General features: G+C 45.4%; 1 protein-coding gene across 1 annotated transcript in view; it reads left to right on the forward strand.

Moving 5' to 3' along the window:
• TMEM182 (transmembrane protein 182) overlaps positions 1-13,025 on the forward strand; it is a 129,063-nt gene extending 116,038 nt beyond the window's left edge. The window contains exon 5 of the mRNA XM_069204440.1: positions 7,871-13,025. Within this exon, the coding sequence (XP_069060541.1) occupies positions 7,871-8,094 (224 nt within the window). The 3' untranslated portion in view covers positions 8,095-13,025. The remainder of the gene's footprint in view (positions 1-7,870) is intronic.
• The last annotated feature ends 10,552 nt before the right edge of the window (positions 13,026-23,577 follow it).

Here is a 23,577-nt window from a genome sequence, read left to right on the forward strand (position 1 = left end):
TTATTAACCTTCACTAACATACTGGCACGTTTACTGCATGGGCAGTAGCACTGTATTCCCTCATGTACAGCAATGATACAACACTGGCAGCAGCAGCAAACTCTTCAAGCACACACACATACACACACACGCACACACAGGCACTCCATATGCTCTCATGCAGACACATACACACACCTATATATGAGGACCAGTCACAGACCGCAATGGATTATGTATTTACTATTCTAACTCCATGCATGCAGGTCTACTGAGGTATGCTATGCAGCAGGCCAAGGCAAATATAGCTGTGCTTTTAGTATTTTATGCACTTGCTCAGAAGTACTTATACTCATTATGCAAACCTGTGGTCATAGGACAAAGGTCCTCACAGAGATGGTGTTCAACTGATTTTGTCAGGGTTCATCAACATTGTGAGGCCAGGTCCGGTTCCCACTTTATGTGCACACACACACACACACACACACACATACCCACTCCCCCCCACACACACATGTATGGCATAGACAAAACAATGAAAACTTTCTAACATGGAGAGGAGGCACAAAACGTGCTGAAGCAGTGCAATCGTCCTTCTTACCAGTGCTTAAATTGTGCCAGTTGTTGCACTATTTTCGGTGACTGTTTCTGAATGCTCTGCAGGTGGCAGTCCCAAGTATAAAAATGAAGATTTTTGTAGGACATCATGCATAACATGTGCCTGTCCAAAACTGTGTTGGCTCCACAGATGTTAGACCTGACAACCATGAAGAGGTTTCCCTCCAAATGTTTTACTATTCCAGTTTTGCTGAATTAGATTTTGTTGGCTTTAGGACTCTGCACATTTGACCGCTGCTAACCAGTGCTAAAGTGCTTGTGCTCACTCCTATAAAGAATTGGCTTACACCCAGTTGGCATATTTATTTTACTTATTAAGCCCTAGTAAAGTGTTTTACTGTGAGGAAATGGGGTGTATTATATGGTATGGTTGTGCGACCTCACTGTGCAGTACACTTACTAACCCCTTTAAGACCTTTGCGTTTCATTTGTTAAACCTTCAGCCTTACCGTGGGTGGCTATGGCCTTGAGCAGCACTTACACAAATGAACAAGTATAAAGTAGTCATAGAGCACCAAAACAATTGAAGAACAAATTGATGAGAAAACAAAGAAATCTGACATCAAGTTTTAAAAATAGACTGCATTTTTATATATTTTTAGACAACACAATGAAAAAGATCCACAGTATGGTTCTGCAGATATAGAATTTAGAAGGTACTGTAAATCATAGCATTTCACTGAACCGTGAGCAAGTATTGGCAGCTCGAACAAATAAACTGGGCAAGTTATAATGTGTTCAGTTAGAGTTACTTGTGGTGACAAACTCCAACAAGGAGCCAGGGAGGAGAACCAGCAAAGCCCTCAGAAATTTACCTCCTCAGAAGAAGTAGTCTTCCAGCAGTTCCAGTTACTTGATCCTCGTTGGAAGGATTTCTATGGAAGTGGTCCTGATGCTGAAGATACAGGATACTGAAGATGCTCAAGGATGCTGTGGATGCGACGCTGTCCTGCAGAGACTCCTTGGTCCACAAAGGTGATGAGGGGGTCTTGGACACATGAGGTCCTCTCCAGTGTGGCTGAAGTCCAGTCCCCAATGGACTACCAGTGTTCCGGGTATGTGATCACAGCCAAATACTTCTCTGGGCCATAGCTTGCCGTCTGAGAAACCAACCTGCACTCCGACAGGTCTCCAGGGTCCAGCAGACTCAAGTGCAACTTCTGAGCATCTGGTCCTGGTCCCTGGTGCTACACAATGACACTAAGCGGCAATGCAGTGATCCTGGCTACCACTTGCCCTTAGAAGACTTCTTCAGCTGTTTTGTCCCTGTGCTGTGAATAGTAGGCCATTCGGCTGAATCTTGGATTTTGTTTGCTTCGGATGGGCTCTGGAGATGACTTCTCCTTGAGCAGGACACAGCAGGCGCAGCCCCTCTTTTGTGCTAGCCACCAGGTGCAGCAGTTGCAGTCCATATATGTGCAGGCTCTTTTTGCCAAGTACTTGGTGCAGCAGGGCAGTCCATCATCGGTTCTTCTTTCAGTCCAGTTGAGAATTGAAATCTGGTTTCCAGGGTTAGCCAATTTATGTACAAAAAACCCACAGTAGGATGTGGTTGGTAGCCAATGGATCCCTCTCTCCTGATGACCACATCTTAGTAAGTGTGGCATCTGGCTATCCCAGGATGCACCATTCTGCCCACTCACAAGATGGCAGAACCCCTCCCTTGGCGTCCAGAGCTCCCTAGTTTGACAACTGGCTTTCCCTTCTCTGTCCCTAGTGCCATCCTGTCTACCTAAACGGTAGAGCAGCCCCTCTCCTAAATGTTCCCCGTTTGACCGTCAAAGATGGATTCCCCTTTAGAGCTCACCTTTTCAGCCAACAACTATGTGACTTCCTGCCTGGGGGTGGTAACACCACCTCCAGTTTCAGTCCACTAGTGGTATCTTTCCTGGAAGTTATTAGCACGTCTACCCAGGAAGACATAAAGCTGTCTGCATGGTAGACTCCGAGTACCACAGTAAATGGGCACTGGAAACCTTGGGCAACTAACGTAGCAACTTCTAAATTTGCACTTTGCCCACCAGTGACATAAAATTTGATTTAGCCATTAAATAAGATTTAATGCACTGGTTCTTTCGATACCTTATGTTAGAAATAGGGTCTTTGGTTACCCCCTGTCCAAGCAAGGACCCTCACTCTAGTCAGGGCAATAGTGAAACACACTTAGATAACCCCTACTTACCCCCTTGGTAGCTTGGAACAAGCAGTCAGGCTTATCTCAGAAGCAATGTGTGAAGTATTTTTACCCACACACAAAGTAATACAGTGAAAACACTACAAAATGGACACCACACCAGTTTAGAAAAATAGGCATATTTATTTAAATCAAACAAGACCAAAACAACAGAAATCCAACATACAAAAGTTAAAATATAAATTTTCAAAAGAATAAGAGTCTTACTCCTTAGAAAACAATGGAAATGTTTATTTTGCACAAAGTACCTGGTTAGCATCAAAAATAAAGCTGCAAGGGTGAGGGTGTGTCAGAAAAGGCAGCAATGCGTCGATTCGGCATCGATTCATTCCTCGTAAGGAAGGCCGTGCATTGTTTCTTCTCTGGTACGGTCGGCAATGCATCATTTTTCTCCCTCGCAAGAGAGTGATGGGTCCATTTCCGGATGGGGCACCTCGGATCCACACATAGGCCCTCATTCTGACCTTGGCGGTCTTTTCGCGAGACCGCCGAGTTACCGCCGCGGTGAAGACCGCCGACCGCGGCGGTATGCCGCTGTGCGCATTCCGACCGCTGGGAGCGTTCCGCCGGGAAACCGCCAGCAGCCACACTGGCGGTCGGCGGAAAAGTGGAGACTGGTCAACCTCCACCGCCACGCCAGCAGAACACCGCCCACAGAATTACGACCCACATATCTGTGTGGCGGTCTTTTGTTGGCGGTGTTCTGTTGGCGGTCACCTCCCCATGGCTCCCGTCGCCTCCCGGAGGACCAACGCACAAGGTAAGTTGACCGTCCGTGAGGGGAGGGGGAGGGGGGGTGTTGTGTGATGTGGGCGTGCATGGGGGTGTGCGTGTGAGTGTGTAGAGGGGGTGTGTGAGTGCGTGTATGCGGGCGGGGGGTGCTGCTGTGTCTATGGGTAATGTGTGCTGTTCGGCAGGTGCGCATGTCTGCATGTATGTGTGCGGGTATGTGTCCCCGTTGTGTATGTGTGTGTAGGGGGTGTGTATATGTGCATGTTGGGGGTGTGTGCATGTCGGGGTGCATGTATGTGCATGTCGGGGTGGGGGTGGCGAGGGGGTTCGTACCACCTCTGGGGGGTGGCAGGGGGGTGGAGGGTGTGGGGGGAGGACTCGGTGGGGAAGTGGGGGGTGGGGGAGACCCCTATCAGTGCCAGGGAAGGAATTCCCTGGCCCCGATAGTGCTTACCGCCATGGTTCGCATGGCGGTTCCCGACCGCCAGAAACCGCGGTGGTAGGCAGGGTCATGATACCGTTGGCGGTCTTGGGACGACCGCCGGGCCGGAGTGCGCAAACTCCAGCCCGGCGGTCATGACCGCCGTGGCGGTCGGAGTGGGGAAGTGGCGGTCGATCGCGGCGGTGACCGCCGCGGTCAGAATGCCATTTTTCTGACCGCCGGTCTGTTCGCGGTCCGACCGCCGCCTCTCCGCCGACCGCCAAGGTCAGAATGAGGGCCATAGTCTGGTTGACTTTGAGGAAGACTTTGATGGCCCTGACACTTCAAAACAGGAGGCAAGCTCATTTCAAGCCTGTGGAGATTCTTCACAAGCAGGAATACACCACAAAGTCCAGTCTTTGTCCCCTTTCACAGGCAGAAGCAGCAACTGCAGGATAGCCCAACAAATCACAGTCACAGACAGGGGCAGCACTCCTCCTCAGCTCTTCAACTCTTCTCCATGGCAGAGGTTCCTCTTGGTTCCAGAAGTGATCTGATTTTCAGGGGTTTTTGGTCCAATACTTATAACCCTTTTAGCCTTTGAATTAGGTTTACTTCAAAGGAAAGTCCATGTTGTTCACAAGATCCTGCCTTTGCCAGGCCTGGCCCCAGACACACACCAGGTAGTTGGAGACTGCATTGTGTGAGGGCAGACACATCCCTTTCAGGTGTGAGTGACTACTCCTCCCTCCTCTCTTAGCACAGATGGCTCATCAGTATGTGCAAGTTACAATCCAGCTCCCTTTATGTCACTGTCTAGAGGAGCTTGACAAACAGCCCAACTGTCAAACTGACCCAGACAGGCAATCCACAAACAAGCAGAGTCACAGAATGGTTTAAGCAAGAAAATTCCTACTTTATGAAAGTGGCATTATCAAACTAACAATCTAAAAAACAACTTCACTAAAATATGTATTTTTTAATTGGGGGTTCAGAGACCCTAAACTCCACATTTCAATCTGTTCTCAAATGGAATCAGCACTTTAAAGTTATTTAAAGGCAGCCCCCATGTTAACCTACGAGAGAGGTAGGCTTTGTAACAGTGAAGACTGAATTTAGCAGTATTTCACTGTTAGGACATGTAACACACATCAGTACATGTCCCACCTTTAACATATACTGCACCCAGCCCATGGAGCTACCTAGGGCCTATCTCAGGGGTGCCAAGTTTTGGGCCTGGCAAGTGGGTACACTTGCCAAGTCCAATTGGCAGTGCAAGACTGCATAAACAGACACTGCAGTGGCAGGTCTGAGCAATGTTTACAGAGCTACTCGTGTGGGTGGCACAACTAGTGCTGCAGGCCCACTAGTAGCATTTGATTTAGAGGCTCAGGGCACCTCTAGTGCACTTTACTAGGGACCTACTAGTAAATCAAATATGCCAATCATGGATAAGCCAATCAACAATACAATGTCCACAGAGAGCATATACACTTTACCACTGGTTAGCAGTGGTAAAGTGCCCAGAGTTCTAAAACCAACAATAATCGGTCAGGAAAAATAGAAGGAAGGAGGCAAAAAAGTTTAGGGATGGCCCTGCAAAAAGGGCCATTTCCAACACCTTACATAACCATCTTTAGCAGTGCAATCCAGAAGTTAGAAGAGCTGAGGTGTCATCTTGTAACTCTGCACTTGGCCATGGGCTACCTGTCCTTCCACAGTAAAAAAAAAAAAAAAAATTAGAAACTTTACTGCTGGAACATAAAAAAGTACATATTCCAATTTTTAACACACACCACCATGCCTCATAGCTTGGTAGGCTTAGCCTGGGGGTGACTAACATATATTAAAATGGGAAGCTTGGGCTTTGTCAGTACCTTAAATGGCAAAGTCGAGTTGGCAGTTTAAAACTGTCCTTTCGGACTACAGTGGCAGACTTGAAGCCATGTTTTACTATGTCCCACTAAGAGTGGCAGACAAGTGCTGCAGTCCCTGGGGGATACGCTAACTTGCAGGCCCTGAATACCCCACTACCATATTCTAGGGACGTACAAGTAAGTTAAGCTATGCCAACTGGGGACAAGCCAGTTAAACAGCCATCATTTCAAGAGTTAAAGCACATGCACTGAGTACTGTTTAGCAGGGGTCAGAGCCATTATACCAGTGCCTACTAGTCAAAATGGGGCAAACAGTGGGAGTAAACCTGCAAAAAGTCTGTTTCCCTACATATACCCAAGGCTGGTAAATTAATTGCTTTTATTAGGCCTGCATCACATATTATGTATGTTATTTAAGTAGCCCTTTATTTCCTGTCTCAGGCCTGCCATTGCAGCCTGTGTGTGCAGTTTTAAGCTGACCTTTTGACCTGGCAAAATAAACCTTTCACTAGAACTAAATCTTCCTTTTTAATACATATACATAACCCATAGGATAGCCCTTAAACAGCCCGTTGGGCGGGGTATGTTGTATTTAAAAAGTTAGATATATGTTGTCGTGAACTTTTATGTGCCCTGGTAGTGAAAAACTCTCAACTTGATTTTTCATCACTGCAAAGCCTATCTCTCCTACAGGATAACATTGTGTTACCTTATTACATTTAATAAATGATAACTTTTGATTAGGAGCAGGTAGGACAGTCATGTGTGTGTCTGAGGAATTGTAATTTAAAACACTCTGTAATGGTAAATTGTGATTGTAAGTCACCATTCTGAAAATGCCACTTATAGGAAGTTAGTATTTTCTTGTCCTACCCATTTGGTGCCTGCAGCCTGTTTCTGGGTCAAATGATAATAATCATCCCCATTGCTCACTAGTCTCCAACATTTCTGCATATCATTTTGTCTGTTTGACAGAAACATATGCTGTCATGTAAATGCTTCTCTCTTTACATTATCTTTATTCAAGCAATACTCTCTAAAAATTGTTTTTACCTTGTTAATGTTATACTCCCTACCTAGTCTCAACAGTAGTGCAAGAATTTTCGATAATGTTCTCCTATAACTTGTTTTGATTTTTTTCTAAAGTATTTTCTTTTTGGTAGATTTGGTCAACTAATTTGAATGAGAATAATTAGATTTCCCTAAGAGTATACCTTTTAACCTGCCTTAGGCCTAATTTAGGAGTGACTTATACGTAGTAAAAGGGAAGTTTGGGCCTGGTCGAAATGACAATTTAAAACTGCACACGCAGGCACTGCCATGGAGCGCCTGAGATGTTTGCAGAGCTACTCATGTGGGTAGAACGTTCAGTGCTGCAGGCCCACTAGTATTAAAGTCCTACAGCTACATTTGCTCAGCAGCCACACATTGGCCGTGCAGATGTTGTGGAGCAAGTCCCCTAGATTAGATGGTTGAAAGCTGTGCACTGCCTGGGTTGGCTGCCTTTGCTAGGAGCCAGGGTCTGTGACCAACCCTGCTGTGCAGGGCCAGTAAATGACAACACCTAAAAGAGAAATGTAATTAAGCAACAATGTATAATCAAATTAATTAATGATACTTCATTTAGAGTTGTCTCTGTCAAAGTGGCAAGGGTAATGTGTTATGTAACCTCATCTTTAAGGTGATTTAAACATTTGTAATTGCATCTCTTTCTTCACTGGCGAAGTCCTGAGCATTGCATTTGGTGCGCGAGTTATGATGTGCATGGTTGCATGGTTTTTGTGCAAATTGTGGACTGTGCTCCTAACCATATCTTGGTACCACATCACTGCTGTTTTGTGGTGTTGTAGGTAGCAGGTGATATTGTTACCCAAAATGAGGTTACTCAACACAACAGAAAGTTAAAATATAATGTTGTGAAGGAACAAAACAATGTAGAATTGTTTAAAGAGTGAACCTATGTATTGCTCTGTATTCTGAGATCATGGATGCACAAAAATGTACAAACAGCACAAAATGAAACCTATAAGTCTGATCTTTGTCTTTCAGGTATTTTCTTTTCAATGGTTGTTGTGATGTATGTCATTTGGGTGCAAGCAATGTCCAACCTGGACAACTACAAGAAATCAAAGCTAGAAGTTTGTGTCGACTTCAACGTCTATGTCCGCTACGGCTGGTCATTTATGTTGGCTCCAGTGGGCATTTTCTTCTCTCTGTTTGCTGGAATGCTTTTCCTACTTGTTGGACGTACTATTCAGCTGCACACTAAATAATACTGGAACATGAAAGCTTGGAATCCTGATGGAAAACGTTTGTCTTGGTCTTCATTTTATCAGACTTCCAAAATGTTACGTGATTTCTTAGATCCACAGAATCGTTTGAATGGTGCAATATGCCTCACAGTGACTTTAGAAAACAGACCTCCTTTAATTAGAGAGATATTGTCCTTTGTCATATTTTTTATTACTGGCCTGCAGTTTAGGTGATCCATTTTTGTAGAATTGAACTCTTGTCATCATAGTTACTCATACTTTAAAAAAGAAATCTGGCAGACGTGGAGAACATACAGTCTGCAGTAGGAATGTCAACAATAACACACTCCTACCATGCCCCTACTGCCATCCATGCTGTAAGTTTCGTGCCAACAAACACTCCTGTACATAAAAATAGAGCGCAGTTGTTCAAGTTGCATCAATGTCTTCCGAGCAATAAAGTATCAACAAAGGTTCTACCATTGCCCTTTTGGGACTTGTGAGTACACACAGCAGCTTTCAGTCTGCAAAAATTGTTTGTTGTTTACCATATGGGAATATATTTAATCTCGTACTTGCTTTTTGCAATGTAGGTGTGTGTTGATGATTTTATGTACTACACAATGTAACTATTTCTTTAGCAGTGACAAACGAAAGAAGACAATACGAATAATTGTAATACATTATTGACCCCGGAACGAAATAAATGTGAAAAAATGATAATGGTTATAGAAGTCAGGGCTACAAAATAACTGTATTTTGATACAGGGCTAAATCAGTATTTGAGAATGAATGAGTGCATACGCGCTGTGTGTGGTCCTGAAGGATTGTCAAAAAACTTTTAATGCTTAGTTCGACAAACTTTCCGAAGTGACAACACATCAACCTATTAGTTAGGACATCATATAATGTACCATTAGGCCTAGATCAACAAACAAGTAGCGAGCGCTGCATGGAAATTAGCAGTGACGTGTTGCACAAATGGGAAAAACAGAGTAGCACCACATTCAGCAAGAATCACGCGCTAATGATGTCAAGCTATTTCAGCGCAACGCTAAACATTTCCTAACAACAAAGTGGCGAGCCTGCTGCGTGTAGAGTGAGATTTATACTTGAGGTACATACAGCTTTCATTACAAATTTGACCAGGATGAAAACCAGCAAAGGGTAAGCTGCATAAAATGTTTAATTTTGCTGTAAATAGTTAAGCAATCTACGTGTGGGGGTATCACGCAATATATTCCTCTTATATTGTTAAACATATTGCACATGGCTTTGGCATTAGAATTTGATGTAAAAACTGGTCATGTTAGCTTAGTAGGTCGGGCTGGGTGTCAAATATTGTAATCTAATTCACTTTGTATACATTACGTCGGGGTTGGCACTGCACGACTGAAATGTTTTTTGGTGATGTGCTCGCGCCAACTAATAGCACTAAAACACGTTAGCAATCAGAACGTTAGTCAAGGATTCTGTTTGCACCACATTGCAGCATGAAACGCCACCTAATGTTGCACAAGCACACATGCAAAATAATAGTAAAAGTGGGCCTTAATACAAAAATGTGGCAGGGAACATAGAACATACTATATTTACCAACGTCGAAGAAATACATGCGTGCAAACAGAGATAGTTTTATGACATCTCAGTTGCAAGTTAAGACAAGTGCTATATGTGAAGTAACAGACCAGGGGCCTGTTTTTAGACATCCCATTATTTGTAAATGTGATCATTTTTTTGCACTTGTGGGAGTGTACCGTCAATTCTGTATTGAGCTCCACTTGACCTAACTTTTAAATCTTTAATTCAATTATTCGGTTAAACCGTACTATTTATTTTATTTCATGACTGCTTTAAAAACATATATTCAACACAATTGATTGCATATGTAAACTGTTCAATAGTTCTCTTTTACAGAAACCTTATCCATCACCGTGAGTGCAATAAATGTGTCATAATCTGAGGCTAGAGTAATATGAATGAATAGTTACTTATTTCGTGTCAGTTGTGGACACATAACTATCTGTTTATAATTCACAACTGGATTAAATGTGAATAATAAGGTCATGTACAGCTTAAAGCAATGAGAGCCATGCATGAGCATTGCTAATGTGAGCCCGCCAGATGTCTTGCCTAATGCCTTATCTTAAGAGTTGTGGGACCCTGTAGTTAACAGATTTACAGGGGTCATGGCGCTATGTTTTTCATCTTCAGCCGAACAAGCAGGCTTCTCATAATTGTCGAACTATTGAAACTCTTATTCATTGTTGTGGCATGGGTCTGTGAGGCCAGGACTCCCAAGAAAGAGTGGACGGGGAGCCAATCTACTACCAAGAGCAACTCCTTTGATATGGCTGAAATCCGGATAACTACAGCAAACATATTATCTGCCTAATCCTGTGCAATATTTCGTTTATGACCCTCACCAAGTGAAGAGAATCTTCAACTACCACAGGGGCTCCATGTGTTCATTTGATGTAGTGATTCTTCCCAGGGTTTCTCTTCTAGCCAATATGCTGAGAGTAGACTGCTGCCAGTCACAGCCCGGTATTAGTACAATTTATCCCCACTGTCAATAGCTGTGTCATAATCTAGGGGTTCATTTCTTCAACTCCCCCTTACAGACTCAAACAGGAGTCAGTATCAACCTCAGCCCCAAAGTATGTTTGCTTGATTAGAAGGTAATGTATAAATTAAGGATAATTTATGCAGATTTTCACAGATAGAGTGGAACCCAAGCATATTTGCGGGAACCCAGGACGAACCTTGACAAAAGTCACCTCTTGCCCAGCACCATGGCTGCTCTGTTTTTTGGAACAGGAGTGCGTAGTTGACCTCACGTTGAGATCCAATCCCATTTCCTGCAATCTTCTTTTGGTGCATTTGTTGATCTAGATTGTTGTCTATCCTGCAAACTTGCTAAGGATTGGTTTCGTAAAAGAATAAACTATATTTTTTCCAGTTTCCTCGGCTCAGCATCCCCATGTTGGATAATTCTTTTGTCAACTAACGCACAGTCACTCTGTCTTTCATTGGTCTGCTACCTTTGTGGCTTCAGCCCCAGTCAAAAACCCAGGATGTTTTAAATACAATGTAATATCATAGGTGCAAGTCCTAAAGGTCTAGCCATTACACTTTAAGTAACTGAGTCACACTAAGAGACAACCTTTTTTCTTAACCAAACTATAGATCGTGTTCAACATCTGCTTTCAGTGACTGTCTTGTGAAAAATCATGTTCCCTGTGGGTGATGTTTCACAACCTGGTCCTAAAGACTTCTGACGTGCTATTGTTGGCCTTTGGGCACCATCTGTACTGGTCAATATTAGGTCCCATTGACATTTAAATTATTCCAGCGTAATTCATATAATTTTGGGAATTTCATGGTACAGAAAATTCCTGCAAATCTTCCTTTATTTCACATTGTGTAATTATGGTGCAGTTCACAGAAAAATTAGAACATGGTAAAAACGCAAATAACCTGCACAAGAGCATCTGCCATTCACAGACGTGTTTTTCCTGCAATTTCTTTAGCATGAAATACATCTTTGCATCAAAAATTGCCCAGAGGATGCTTTGCATGCTAAAATAAAGTGCTAAATCATAGATTTGCACTTTGAATCACTACAACTAATTTCAAATAATTTTCCTTCAATTGCACAGAATTAGGTGAAGCTAATTTATGTGAATTTCTCACAGTGCTTCTCAATACAGGCTAAGATAGAGTCTGTCTCTAATATGGACCATAATCAGCAGACTTTTGACTAGCTCAGAATTGTATTCTTCTAGGACCTTGCTTCGAGGTACACTCTCTTAAACAAACCCAGAAAAGCTCAGCTGTCAGTTTCCTCGTCCTTCAAAAGCTCTTTCAACACTATCACTCTGTATTGATCAAAATTAAATTGAAAACCTATTAGGTTTCGTAAGTGGGTGCCGAGAGTGCATGGTTTCTGCAGTTGTAGTTACTTGTTCTGAAGATCCAGCAGCTGCTCTTGGATCTCCTCAATTTTCTTCTGTTCTTTCAGAGTAATCCTTTAACCTTCTTTCTCACCACAGTTGGCTGTGGTCCATGGAGGATTTCTGAAAGTCTGGCTATGAGGTGAAGAGGGAGTGAAAATATGTACTTTTCCCCCACATTTAATCTGAAACAAGTTTAGTTGGATGTTCACAGTCATGGTATGTTGTGATCTGGTGTTGTCATCTAAACAAAGAAATGTCCCGCCTGTATTTTGAGACCCTGGAAGGGGCGATGACTGTGGCGCACATAGATTGTCTCACACCTCTTTTAGATTACAGGGGCTGCCACTAAGATAAATGTAAAATGTAACATACGAGAAGAATGTTATACAAAATATCCAGTGGTAATAAACGCATATACTTCAAAGAAAGGGGCAGGCATGATAATGTAGTTCTTTGAGGAAAGACAATGAACACCTTGTGAAACAATGAAGAGAGGAGTGCATGGACATCCATTAAAAAATGAATGCGGGACATTTTATTGCTAACATCTGAGCAGTGTATTGCAAGAAATACTATGAAAGAAGCAATGGAGAGTAAACATTGATATAAAAGGAATCATTCAGATAATCCATGAAATGAAGGGGTAGTCTATTACTTTCAATAATATGAAGGAGCAATTGAGTGCTTGCAGTCGTACTAAGGGAACAATGGGGGGTGGCAAATTACAAAAGGAGTATGCAAAACAATGAAAGGAACAATGTTCTCTATTGCATAATGTGGAAGGTGCAATACAGTTCTTTAATGGACGTGAAACACTCAGAGCAATACAAACTGTTAACCCTATTTGTGTTGATACGTCATGTATCACAGGCTGTTTTGCTGTGACAGATATGAACCCAGCCTTGAATGTGCTTACTCACTATTGCATTGCAAAAATGTATGTGTATGTTGAAAGTGCCTTCCAAATACAATAAATGCCTTTAGGGATATATATCTCTATGGAGTGTAATTGATGAAGCCCTTTGCAACTACATATAAAGATTACATCAGAAATTACATAACCAGTGACATCACCGGTGAAATCACGCATCATGTAGCCATTCACATAATAAATAGTTAATCACTGAATCTGCAATCATTGTTCCTTTCACATCTGTTTAATGAAAGTGGAAGCGATTTGCAGTTGGAAGACAGTAGTACAGTTTGCAGTTGGACGTTTACATTACCATTTGCAGTAGGTAAATTTGTAGTACAGCTTTGAACACACCAAAGTAAATGCTTTTTGCCCACTGGTGGCTGAACATTGGCATTCAGAAAGTCTCCGAAGACTGTGCTCAATGAATAATCCGGTTTTGTCTTTTTTTTGGGGTGGACCAGTTCATCTCTGTATCAGCACCAAAATACCCTGTTAGGTAGCAGCTATGTTTTTTAAACATCCACATTAGATAACATCTTGAGAATGAAGGTGTTAGGCCCGGTTTCCTGGGAACCAGGGCAATCAGGAGTTACTACGCTCCAATCAAATTAACTGGAGTCTTCCCTGCTGGTGTCCTGGGGCCTCAGTACTAGTGGACCCAAAACTGGATAACCAAGTACTCCTCTCCAGCACTTGACTCTCTCAGGGTAGCAAGACATAGCAGTTCAAGGCTTACTCAAGGAGGTGAAGTAGGTTTATGTCAGGGAGACCAGGATCCTCGGGATTTGCGCCTGTTCCCAGTATGTCCACCTCCTGGCAGCTCCAAACTCTGCTTGCTATTATAGCACAGAGTTAAAGAATGGCCAAGCAGGGGATGGGGTTTTAGGTTGGGAAAAACGGGGAAGAAGACCTGTGGAAGCAAGAGTTAAGAACACAATAACAAGATTATGCACATTGCCTTTCATAAACTTTGTTCCTAATATTTATATACTGATAACATGAATGATCAAGAGCTTCTCTATAACGTGACCTATTAGCTCTGGGTACCTGGAAAATAAAGAAGGATTATGCAAACTTCCATATGAGCGTTTTTAGAATAACTTCTTATGTTCTAAACATTGAATAACACTGCTGAATCTGGGATTCAAGAATACTATGAACATTGAATAACACTCTGTTGAATCTGGGTTTTAAGAATACTATGAATATTGAATAACACTCTGTTGAATCTAGGTTTCAAGAATACTATTATCATTGAATAACACTCTGTTGAATCTGGGTTTCAAGAAGGGCATGAACATTGAATAACACTCTGTTGAATCTGGGTTTCAAGAATATCATGAACATTGAATAACACTCTGTTGAACCTTCAAGATTCAATTGCTTAGAAATTATTATACACTTTAAATATCAAACTGTGTATCAAGATTTCAATGTCTAGAAATGATCGCGCAATCTAATGATCTGAAACATAAGGGTTAAACGCAAAGAATGAATCACGCACACTGCCGTGGATTCAACCATCAGATTTAAATGTCAAAATACGATTGCGCACTCTGCCGACCTGCATTGCAAGTTTCAATTGCCAAGAATGAATCGCGCAACACTGATGCCGATTCGACCATCAAGGTTCAAATGTCAAGACATGATCGCACACACTGCTGATCTGAACTACAAGAGTTAAAGGCCAAGAATGAATCGTGGACACTGCTGCCGATTCAACCATCAAGGTTTAAATGCCAAGATACGATCGCGCACACTGCCGATCCAAACTGCAAGAGTTAAATGCCAAGAAAACCATTGCACACACGATTTAACCAAAAGGCCCAAAACTCGAGTATTTCTGAAAACGGAGATGGGGTCTAACCCGACCTCTGCCTTACCGCCCCGCTTGAAGATCAACAAGGAAATGAAGACAGGGTCTGGAAATCCTAGGTAGGCCTCTGGAACAGGAGCTCAGGAAAATGCTGCTGATCTGCACCAGGACCTCTGAATAGTGAGCATGTAGAGCTGGGCTGGGTCCCTTAAATAGACCCAGGCCCGCCCACGTGCCACACCCAGCCAGGCTGCAGGAAAGGTTTCTAGAAAGGCTTAGAATAGGGACCCCACCCTAACTACACCCTGTAATCCTTGCAGCAAAGTCTTGAAAATGAGCAATACATTGCAAAAAGCATTAATAACGTTTCAATATGAATCTCTGCAATGCAAAAGGTTAACACACTGCATTAACACATAATGCATGAATTATTACGTTACATAAGGATTGGCTTTTTGCATTACGTCACCCGTAGAGCGTGCACTGTCCTGATGTTGACAGTTTAGACATTCAGAATACAGTGCACAATGTACCAACAGTTAATAAGATCAATGCCCAGACAGTGCTTTACTTTTTAAAAAGAAAAGCGCTTTAATACACATAAGATAAATATACTACACATAATACTAGCGTAAACAGTGAAAACCAGACATCTCTACAACCCTGTGAGCCAGAGTTCTGACCCCAAACAGTAAAAAACTGCCTAGGCACTAAGCACTATAAAAACACAATTAGCATGTAGACACACAATTAGCATTGCATATTACAGACAATGTTGCACAGGGTTGCTCTCATTCACTAGAGCCATGATACCAATCCTTTTATTGCAATGGTGTAGTTTCAGCATATGATGTCAAGTCAAATGTTCCAGATCAGCTCCAGAACCCACCACCCAAAGAACAGAAGTGGCCTTCCGTCCTTAGTGAGAACACCGCTGTAGTGGAGTCCGGAATCTGATCACAAATGCCTGATGTCTTGGCACAGTTCCACTACTCCAGTAGCCACTGGCTAGCTGTTGGAGGGTAGTAGCTGGCCAGAGTTCCAGTACACCCGGGTACTACCAGGTATCACAAAGAGAAAGGTAGGGATTCTGTACTACAGCACTCTCTTCCCCAGTTACAGATGGTAACTGGTAATATCACACAGGCTCCCATAGCACGGGGAGGGGTCTGGGCAAAGTGTTCTCACCTTCAAGGACTGGGATCAAACTTCATCATCTCCCTCTATCTCTGTTGATGTTGCTGAACATAGCAATGACATCCAGGTATGCCACACAGAACTGTTCCAGGTCTGACAACATATGTTTTTTTTTTTTTTTGTTTTTTTGTTTTTTTTAAAACATGTTTTTATTAGTTTTTCAAAACAAAAAGCCATACATTTCCTTGCAAATAAAGTCATTGTTACAGTTCAACATCAATTTGCAGTGTGTCATCCGGCTTTCCCCTATTAGTATCTATCTATAAACTAAACTACTAAGAACTTGTGTGCACTTCCCGGCCCGCTAAACCTGCCCGACACTGTCAATCCAACGCCACGTAAGGAGAGGCGTACAGGTGCAGCGTGGATCTATCGCCCCTGGTGATCAGAGCCCCCGACACCCCCCACACGGGAGCAGGGAGGGGGGGGCGAAGGAACCCAGCGTAGGAGGGAAGGGGGGAGGGGGGGGGAAGAGGACAAGGCGGGAGGATCCCATGATGCAGAGCTCTGCGCTAATGTCCATTGGTCAAGTGTGCAGAACTATTGGTGCCTTGGCATGCTTGTGTTGGGGGGGGGGGGGGCGAGCCGTCAGGTCATCAGTGTTGGTGAGGTATTAATGCAAGATGTGTGTGTGCCTCCAAGTGCATTGTTATCTTTCTGCAGAGGGCTAGGCCCTCAGCCCGCTAAGTGGGCACAGCTGACTATAATTCAGGGGGGTCTTTCGTCATTTTTAGCTTCCAACCTGGAGACTAATACACCCCAGGCCTCCTCTCCCATCCGACCCAGACCCCTACGGGCTAAGTTTATTAGCAACTGATGCTCAGCGCGAGCCCAGCGTAGCGTGAGGGCAAGCCAGACTTTTAAGTCAGGCATGTTACGAGCCTTCCAGCTCATAGCTATCAGTCTTTTGTAGATTACATACGCTAAGTCTACAAACCTGTGTGAGTGTTTATTTCTTTTCGTTCTTGGCCTCAGTCCAAGTAAGCAGGACCTGGGATCCATGTTCAAGTTGAGCCCCGTGATCTCCGCTAAGGTTTTAACCACCCTCTCCCAGCCCCCTCCCAGCCTCGGGCACTCCCAGACCATGTGATAGAACTGTGCTGCTGGTTTTTTGCATCTGGGGCAGGCTGGATCCGACCCGGGGAACATACGTTTGATCCTGGCCGGTGCCAGGTATGTCTGATGTAAGTAATTAAACTGTGTATATCCGAATCTAGGGTTTCTTGATACCTCTCGTGTGTGGCTCAAAGCTTTTGACCATTCTGACTCAGAGACCGGGTTGGGCAATACACTGTCCCACTTCTCCCTGACTTTCTGCAGGTTGTCACCCGGGGGTTTGTTCAGAAGCTTGTAAAGGTTTGATACTGCTTTTACTTGAGAGTCACACCTCAGCATGTGATGCAGGGTAGCTGTGATATCAGGCTCTGAGTCGACTGATGCCCATGTTTTCCTGATTGCATGACATATTGCGTGATATGCCAGGAACTGCCCACGATTAATCCCTGTGAGGGCCTGTATAGCTTCGAAGGTCATCAATTTCCCTTCCTCGAAGCAATCTCCCACTTCATTTATACCCGCCTCTAGCCAAGTTATGGGTGAAAATGAACCCGCGTCTGTCCAACCGGGGAGCCACTCCAGTGGGAGGAGTGGAGAGTAAGGAAATGCTTTACTCCCCCCTTGGACATACTTCTTCCAGTATGAATGTGCCGTTAACATCAATGGATTGGTGCATGTGCTTTTATTCTGCTTATCCAGCAGCCAGGTCAGTATTGGAGAGTCTTGAAGACGGGACTTCAGCCATATAGTTTCTGCTGAACTAGGCCTATGTAGCCAATATAAAATCCACTGCAGCTGTGCTGCCGCGGAATAGAGCTCGAAGTTTGGAGCGCCCAGCCCACCCATTGCTACCGGATGGTGCAGCGTGGTCAGTGCAACCCGCCTTCTGCCCTCACCCCACATCAGCTGTAGTAGAATAGAGTTCAGACCGATAAAAAAACTTTTGGGGATAGTGATTGGTAGGGCCGCAAAATAATACAACAGTCTAGGTAATATCAACATATTTGCTATAGCTACCTTACCCAGTGGTGAGAGTGGTAATTTATTCCAGAAGCATAACGAGCTCTTTACAGAAGACACTGCTCTCCCCAGATTTCCATCCCTTAGATCTTCAGGCTTATGGTAGACATTGATCCCTAGATATTAAAATGTGTGAAAACACCATTTTAGCTGACCCGTTGGAACATTTTCTTGCCTCACAGGGGGCCAGCTGACTAGTGGGAATATACAGGATTTCCCCCAGTTAACCATTAAACCAGATAACCTTCCGAACTCAGACAGTAGCGACATCACTGGGGCCAATGCATCTTCTGCCCTGCGTACGTATATCAGGGCATCGTCTGCGTATAATGATATGGAGTGGAGAGTACCATTCCTTGACACCCCCCATTCTTCTTTTTTGGCCCGGACGCGTGCAGCTAGCGGTTCCATTGCCAAGGCAAATAGGAGGGGGGAGAGAGGACAACCCTGTCTTGTTCCTCTGCAAATCGAGAAAGCATCTGATACCACTCCTCCCGTCTTTACCCTAGCCTGCGGGGCAGTATATAAAATGCGTACCCAGTTTATGAATTTTGGGCCAAGGCCCAATAACTGCATGGTGGCGAACAGGAAGTCCCATTCTAATGTATCAAACGCTTTTTCTATATCAAGCGATATCACCGCTTCCTCGAGTGCAGTCGGGAGGGAGTCACCCATCACACTGAGCAGCCTCCGAATGTTTAGGAAGGTGCTACGTTTCGGGATGAATCCATTCTGGTCCTCGTGTACCAGGATATGCATGTAGGGAGCTAACCTATTAGCCAGAATTTTGCCCAATATCTTACAGTCCAGGTTCAACAGTGAGAGGGGCCTGTAGGATCTGACATCAGTGGGGTCACGCCCAGGCTTTGGGAGGACCACTATCATTGCCTCTCTCATCGAGGGGGGCAGGTTTCCGTTGACCTCTGCTTCCTCGAATATTTTCAGGAGATATGTGTTAAGGTGTGTCGCAAACGTGGAGTAATATTCTGACGGCAGTCCGTCCGTCCCTGGGACTTTATTCCTAGGTAATTGTTCGAGGGCCTTGTTGAGTTCCCCCAACGTGATGGGGGCTTCTAAAGACTCCCTGTCAGTGTTTGTTAGTTGGGGCAGGGGAGAGTCTGCTAGGAAGGACTCAAGCTGTTGGATGGTACATGATGTACTTTTGGTGTATAATTGTGTATAGTATTCCCTGAACGCATCATTTATATTTACCTGTGTGGTGGCTATTGCGCCTACGCCTGTAATTATCGACCCTATTGGAGGGCACCGACGGTCCTCCCGCAACAGCCACGCGAGCAGCCTACCAGATCTATCGCCTTCCGCCTGTAGTCTAGCCATGTGATGTTTGTGATCGTGTAGGCGTAATGTAGCATCAGCCTTTGCATGTTCCGCGCGCGTTTCCCTCAGAGCCGAGTATGGCGTTACATTGCAAGCAACTGCGTTTTCTAATGCCCTTAGCTTTTCCTCCAGTTTGCTAACCTCTGCATGAAGTGTACGCCTAACCCCCCATGTAGTGGAGATACAATGCCCACGGATTACCACTTTGTGTGCATCCCATTCTGTTGCCCTTAAATTTGTGGTGCCGGTGTTAGATTCCCAATACTGTTTTAGCGCTGTCCTCAATGCATCTATGAATGCAGGGTTGTGTAATGCTTCCACTTGTAGCCTCCACGTTGGGATAGCATGGCGCCTCCTGCCCCAATCCAAAGTGATACTGAGCGGTGAGTGATCTGATAATGTCTTGGCTAGGTAGTCTGTACCGCTGACCCCCGTGCAGATCTCCTGAGTGCCCCAGAACAAATTAATCCTTGTGTGTACCTTATGAGGAGCTGAGTAAAAAGAATACTCCCTAATTTGTGGATGTTTCATACGCCATATGTCGTGAAGGCCCATATTACTGGCCCATGACAGTAGTGGACGGCCGAGGAGTCTGATTGCTGTTGAATGTGTGGGGGGATTTGACCTGTCTAATGCTGGGTCTGGCGTGCAGTTAAAGTCTCCTCCCCATATAGCAGGTGATTCGGGATGCGTTAATAGCGTTGGGGTAAGTGAACTCAGGAACTCAGATAGTGCGCTGTTAGGAGCGTATACCCCTATGATTGCCAGTTGTTTGCCGTCTAGCTTGCCCTCCACCACCACATACCTGCCCTCTTTATCTATCTTGCATGAAGTTTGAGTAAAGGGGACATTCCCTGCTATCCATATGAGAACCCCCCTCGCAAATGATGAATAGGATGTACCCACTATCTGACCTCCCCATTTAGCGCGTAGATCCTGCAAGTCTGGGTCACGCAGATGAGTCTCTTGTAAGATTGCAATATGCGTGCAATGGCGTTTAAGTCTTGTGTGCACCCTTGACCTCTTACTCGGGGTCCCCAATCCCCTGACATTCCAGGTGATTATGACATATTTGTACGCTCTATGAGCAGTGGGTTGGGCCATCATTCACTTGAGGGTAAACGAATGTCCTGCCCCCCTACCCCCGGGAGGCCTCCCCCAGCCCCCGGCCCCCCACCACACCCCCCACCCGGGTCCCACACCACAGGGCGAATAGCTAATATTATGGTCAGGCCGGTAGTGCACAAACTAACGATTACCCACTTCCCCACTCCAACTGGATCCCAACCCCAACTGTGAATTTGCAACAAGCAACACACCCATAGTGGGTGTGGGTAAAGATATATCCGCATGGATATCTGCGGGGGGGCAATAATACTACCTGGATGCGGCTCATTTTAGGGGCTCGCATCCTTTTGCGGACGCAGTCCGCAGTTGTCTTAGGGCACTCCAAGGGCACGGCCCCGCAGGCCTCCCCCATACCAAGCCACCACTCGCGCCTAGTACGGATAGAGGCGTTATCACCAGGAACAAACAAGCAAGGATACATAAGTTCAGGTGATGTTACCACCTATTTCAGGAGAAAGTCGCAATTTTAGATTCTGTGCTCCAGACTTGGAGGTTGGTCCCCACTCGGGGGGATAGTTCGGTGGTGAACATTTAAAGTATGTCTGCGGATCTGGGGGTGATCTCCGGGCCCCTCACACCCTCCGTTAGTGTAGAGTCCGAGCTGAACGAGTCCGAATCCGACCCCTCCACCGGGTGGGTCCTGAGCAACTCGAAAGAATTCTGAGTTAACAGGGGGGTTTCTTTGAGGGCTCTTGCTCTCTCTTCCGCCGCCTGCTCCTCCGTGGGCTGGCCCCTGGTATGTTTCTTGGAACGTTTCCTTTGTTTCGTCGTTGTCCAGTTTGCATCCCCCCCAGCCTCCCCGCGTGGCTGGGCTACACCTTTAGCATGCATCCACGTCCAGGCATCTTCTGGTGAGGTGAACAGGTGAGTGCGTTTGTAGGAGGCTGGACTGGCTTGTAGTGAGTACCAAGGGGTACTTGCACCTTGCACCAGGCCCAGTTATCCCTTATTAGTGTATAGGGTGTCTAGCAGCTTAGGCTGATAGATAATGGTAGCTTAGCAGAGCAGCTTAGGCTGAACTAGGAGACGTGTGAAGCTACTACAGTACCACTTAGTGTCATATGCACAATATCATAAGAAAACACAATACACAGTTATACTAAAAATAAAGGTACTTTATTTTTTATGACAATATGCCAAAGTATCTTAGAGTGTACCCTCAGTGAGAGGATAGGAAATATACACAAGATATATATACACAATAGCAAAAATATGCAGTATAGTCTTAGACAACAGTGCAAACAATGTATAGTTACAATAGGATGCAATGGGGAAACATAGGGATAGGGGCAACACAAACCATATACTCCAGAAGTGGAATGCGAACCACGAATGGACCCCAAACCTATGTGACCTTGTAGAGGGTCGCTGGGACTATTAGAAAATAGTGAGAGTTAGAAAAATAACCCTCCCCAAGACCCTGAAAAGTGAGTGCAAAGTGCACCAAAGTTCCCCTAAGGACAAAATAGTCGTGTTAGAGGGAGAATGCAAGGAAAACACAAATCAGCAATGCAACAACGATGGATTCCTGTCTGAAGGTACCTGTGGAACAAGGGGACCAAGTCCAAAAGTCACAAGCAGCTCGGAGATGGGCAGATGCCCAAGAAATGCCAGCGGTTGGTGCAAAGAAGCTCTTACTAGGCTGAAGAACTGTGAATACTGCAGGAACGACAAGGGCTAGAGACTTCCCCTTTGGAGGATGGATCCCCCACGCCTTGGAGAGTCGTGCAGAAGTGTTTTCCCGCCGGATGGACGCCAACAAGCCTTGCTACACGCAAATCGTGCGTTTGGCGTTTTTGGACGCTGCTGGGGCCCAGGAGGGACCAGAAGGTCGCAAATTGGACCTGCAGAGAGAGGGGACGTCGAGCAAGACAAAGAGCCCTCACTGAAGCAGGTAGCACCCGGAGAAGTGCCAGAAACAGGCACTACGAGGATGCGTGAAACGGTGCTCGCCGAAGTTGCACAAAGGAGTCCCACGTCGCCGGAGACCAACTTAGAAAGTCGTGCAATGCAGGTTAGAGTGCCGTGGACCCAGGCTTGGCTGTGCACACAGGATTTCCGCCGGAAGTGCACAGGGGCCGGAGAAGCTTGCAAAGTCGCGGTTCCCAGCAATGCAGCCCAGCGAGGTGAGGCAAGGACTTACCTCCACCAAACTTGGGCTGAAGAGTCACTGGACTGTGGGGGTCACTTGGACGGTGTCGCTGGATTCGAGGGACCTCGCTCGTCGTGCTGAGAGGAGACCCAAGGGACCGGAGATGCAGCTTTTTGGTGCCTGCGGTTGCAGGGGGAAGATTCCGTCGACCCACGGGAGATTTCTTCGGAGCTTCTGGTGCAGAGAGGAGGCAGGCTACCCCCACAGCATGCACAAGCAGGAAAACAGTCGAGAAGGCGGCAGGATCAGCGTTACAGAGTTGCAGTAGTCGTCTTTGCTACTATGTTGCAGGTTTGCAGGCTTCCAGCGCGGTCAGCGGTCGATTCCTTATCAGAAGGTGAAGAGGGAGATGCAGAGGAACTCGGCTGAGCTCATGCATTCGTTATCTAAAGTTTCCCCAGAGACAGAGACCCTAAATAGCCAGAAAAGAGGGTTTGGCTACCTAGGAGAGAGGAAAGGCTACTAACACCTGAAGGAGCCTATCACAAGGAGTCTCTGACGTCACCTGGTGGCACTGGCCACTCAGAGCAGTCCAGTGTGCCAGCAGCACCTCTGTTTCCAAGATGGCAGAGGTCTGGAGCACACTGGAGGAGCTCTGGACACCTCCCAGGGGAGGTGCAGGTCAGGGGAGTGGTCACTCCCCTTTCCTTTGTCCAGTTTCGCGCCAGAGCAGGGGCTAAGGGGTCCCTGAACCGGTGTAGACTGGCTTATGCAGAATTGGGCACCTCTGTGCCCAACAAAGCATTTCCAGAGGCTGGGGGAGGCTACTCCTCCCCTGCCTTCACACCATTTTCCAAAGGGAGAGGGTGTCACACCCTCTCTCAGAGGAAGTTCTTTGTTCTGCCATCCTGGGCCAGGCCTGGCTGGACCCCAGGAGGGCAGATGCCTGTCTGAGGGGTTGGCAGCAGCAGCAGCTGCAGAG

The sequence above is a fragment of the Pleurodeles waltl genome, chromosome 8 (genome assembly GCF_031143425.1).
Source record: "Pleurodeles waltl isolate 20211129_DDA chromosome 8, aPleWal1.hap1.20221129, whole genome shotgun sequence".
Lineage (NCBI taxonomy): Eukaryota > Metazoa > Chordata > Amphibia > Caudata > Salamandridae > Pleurodeles > Pleurodeles waltl.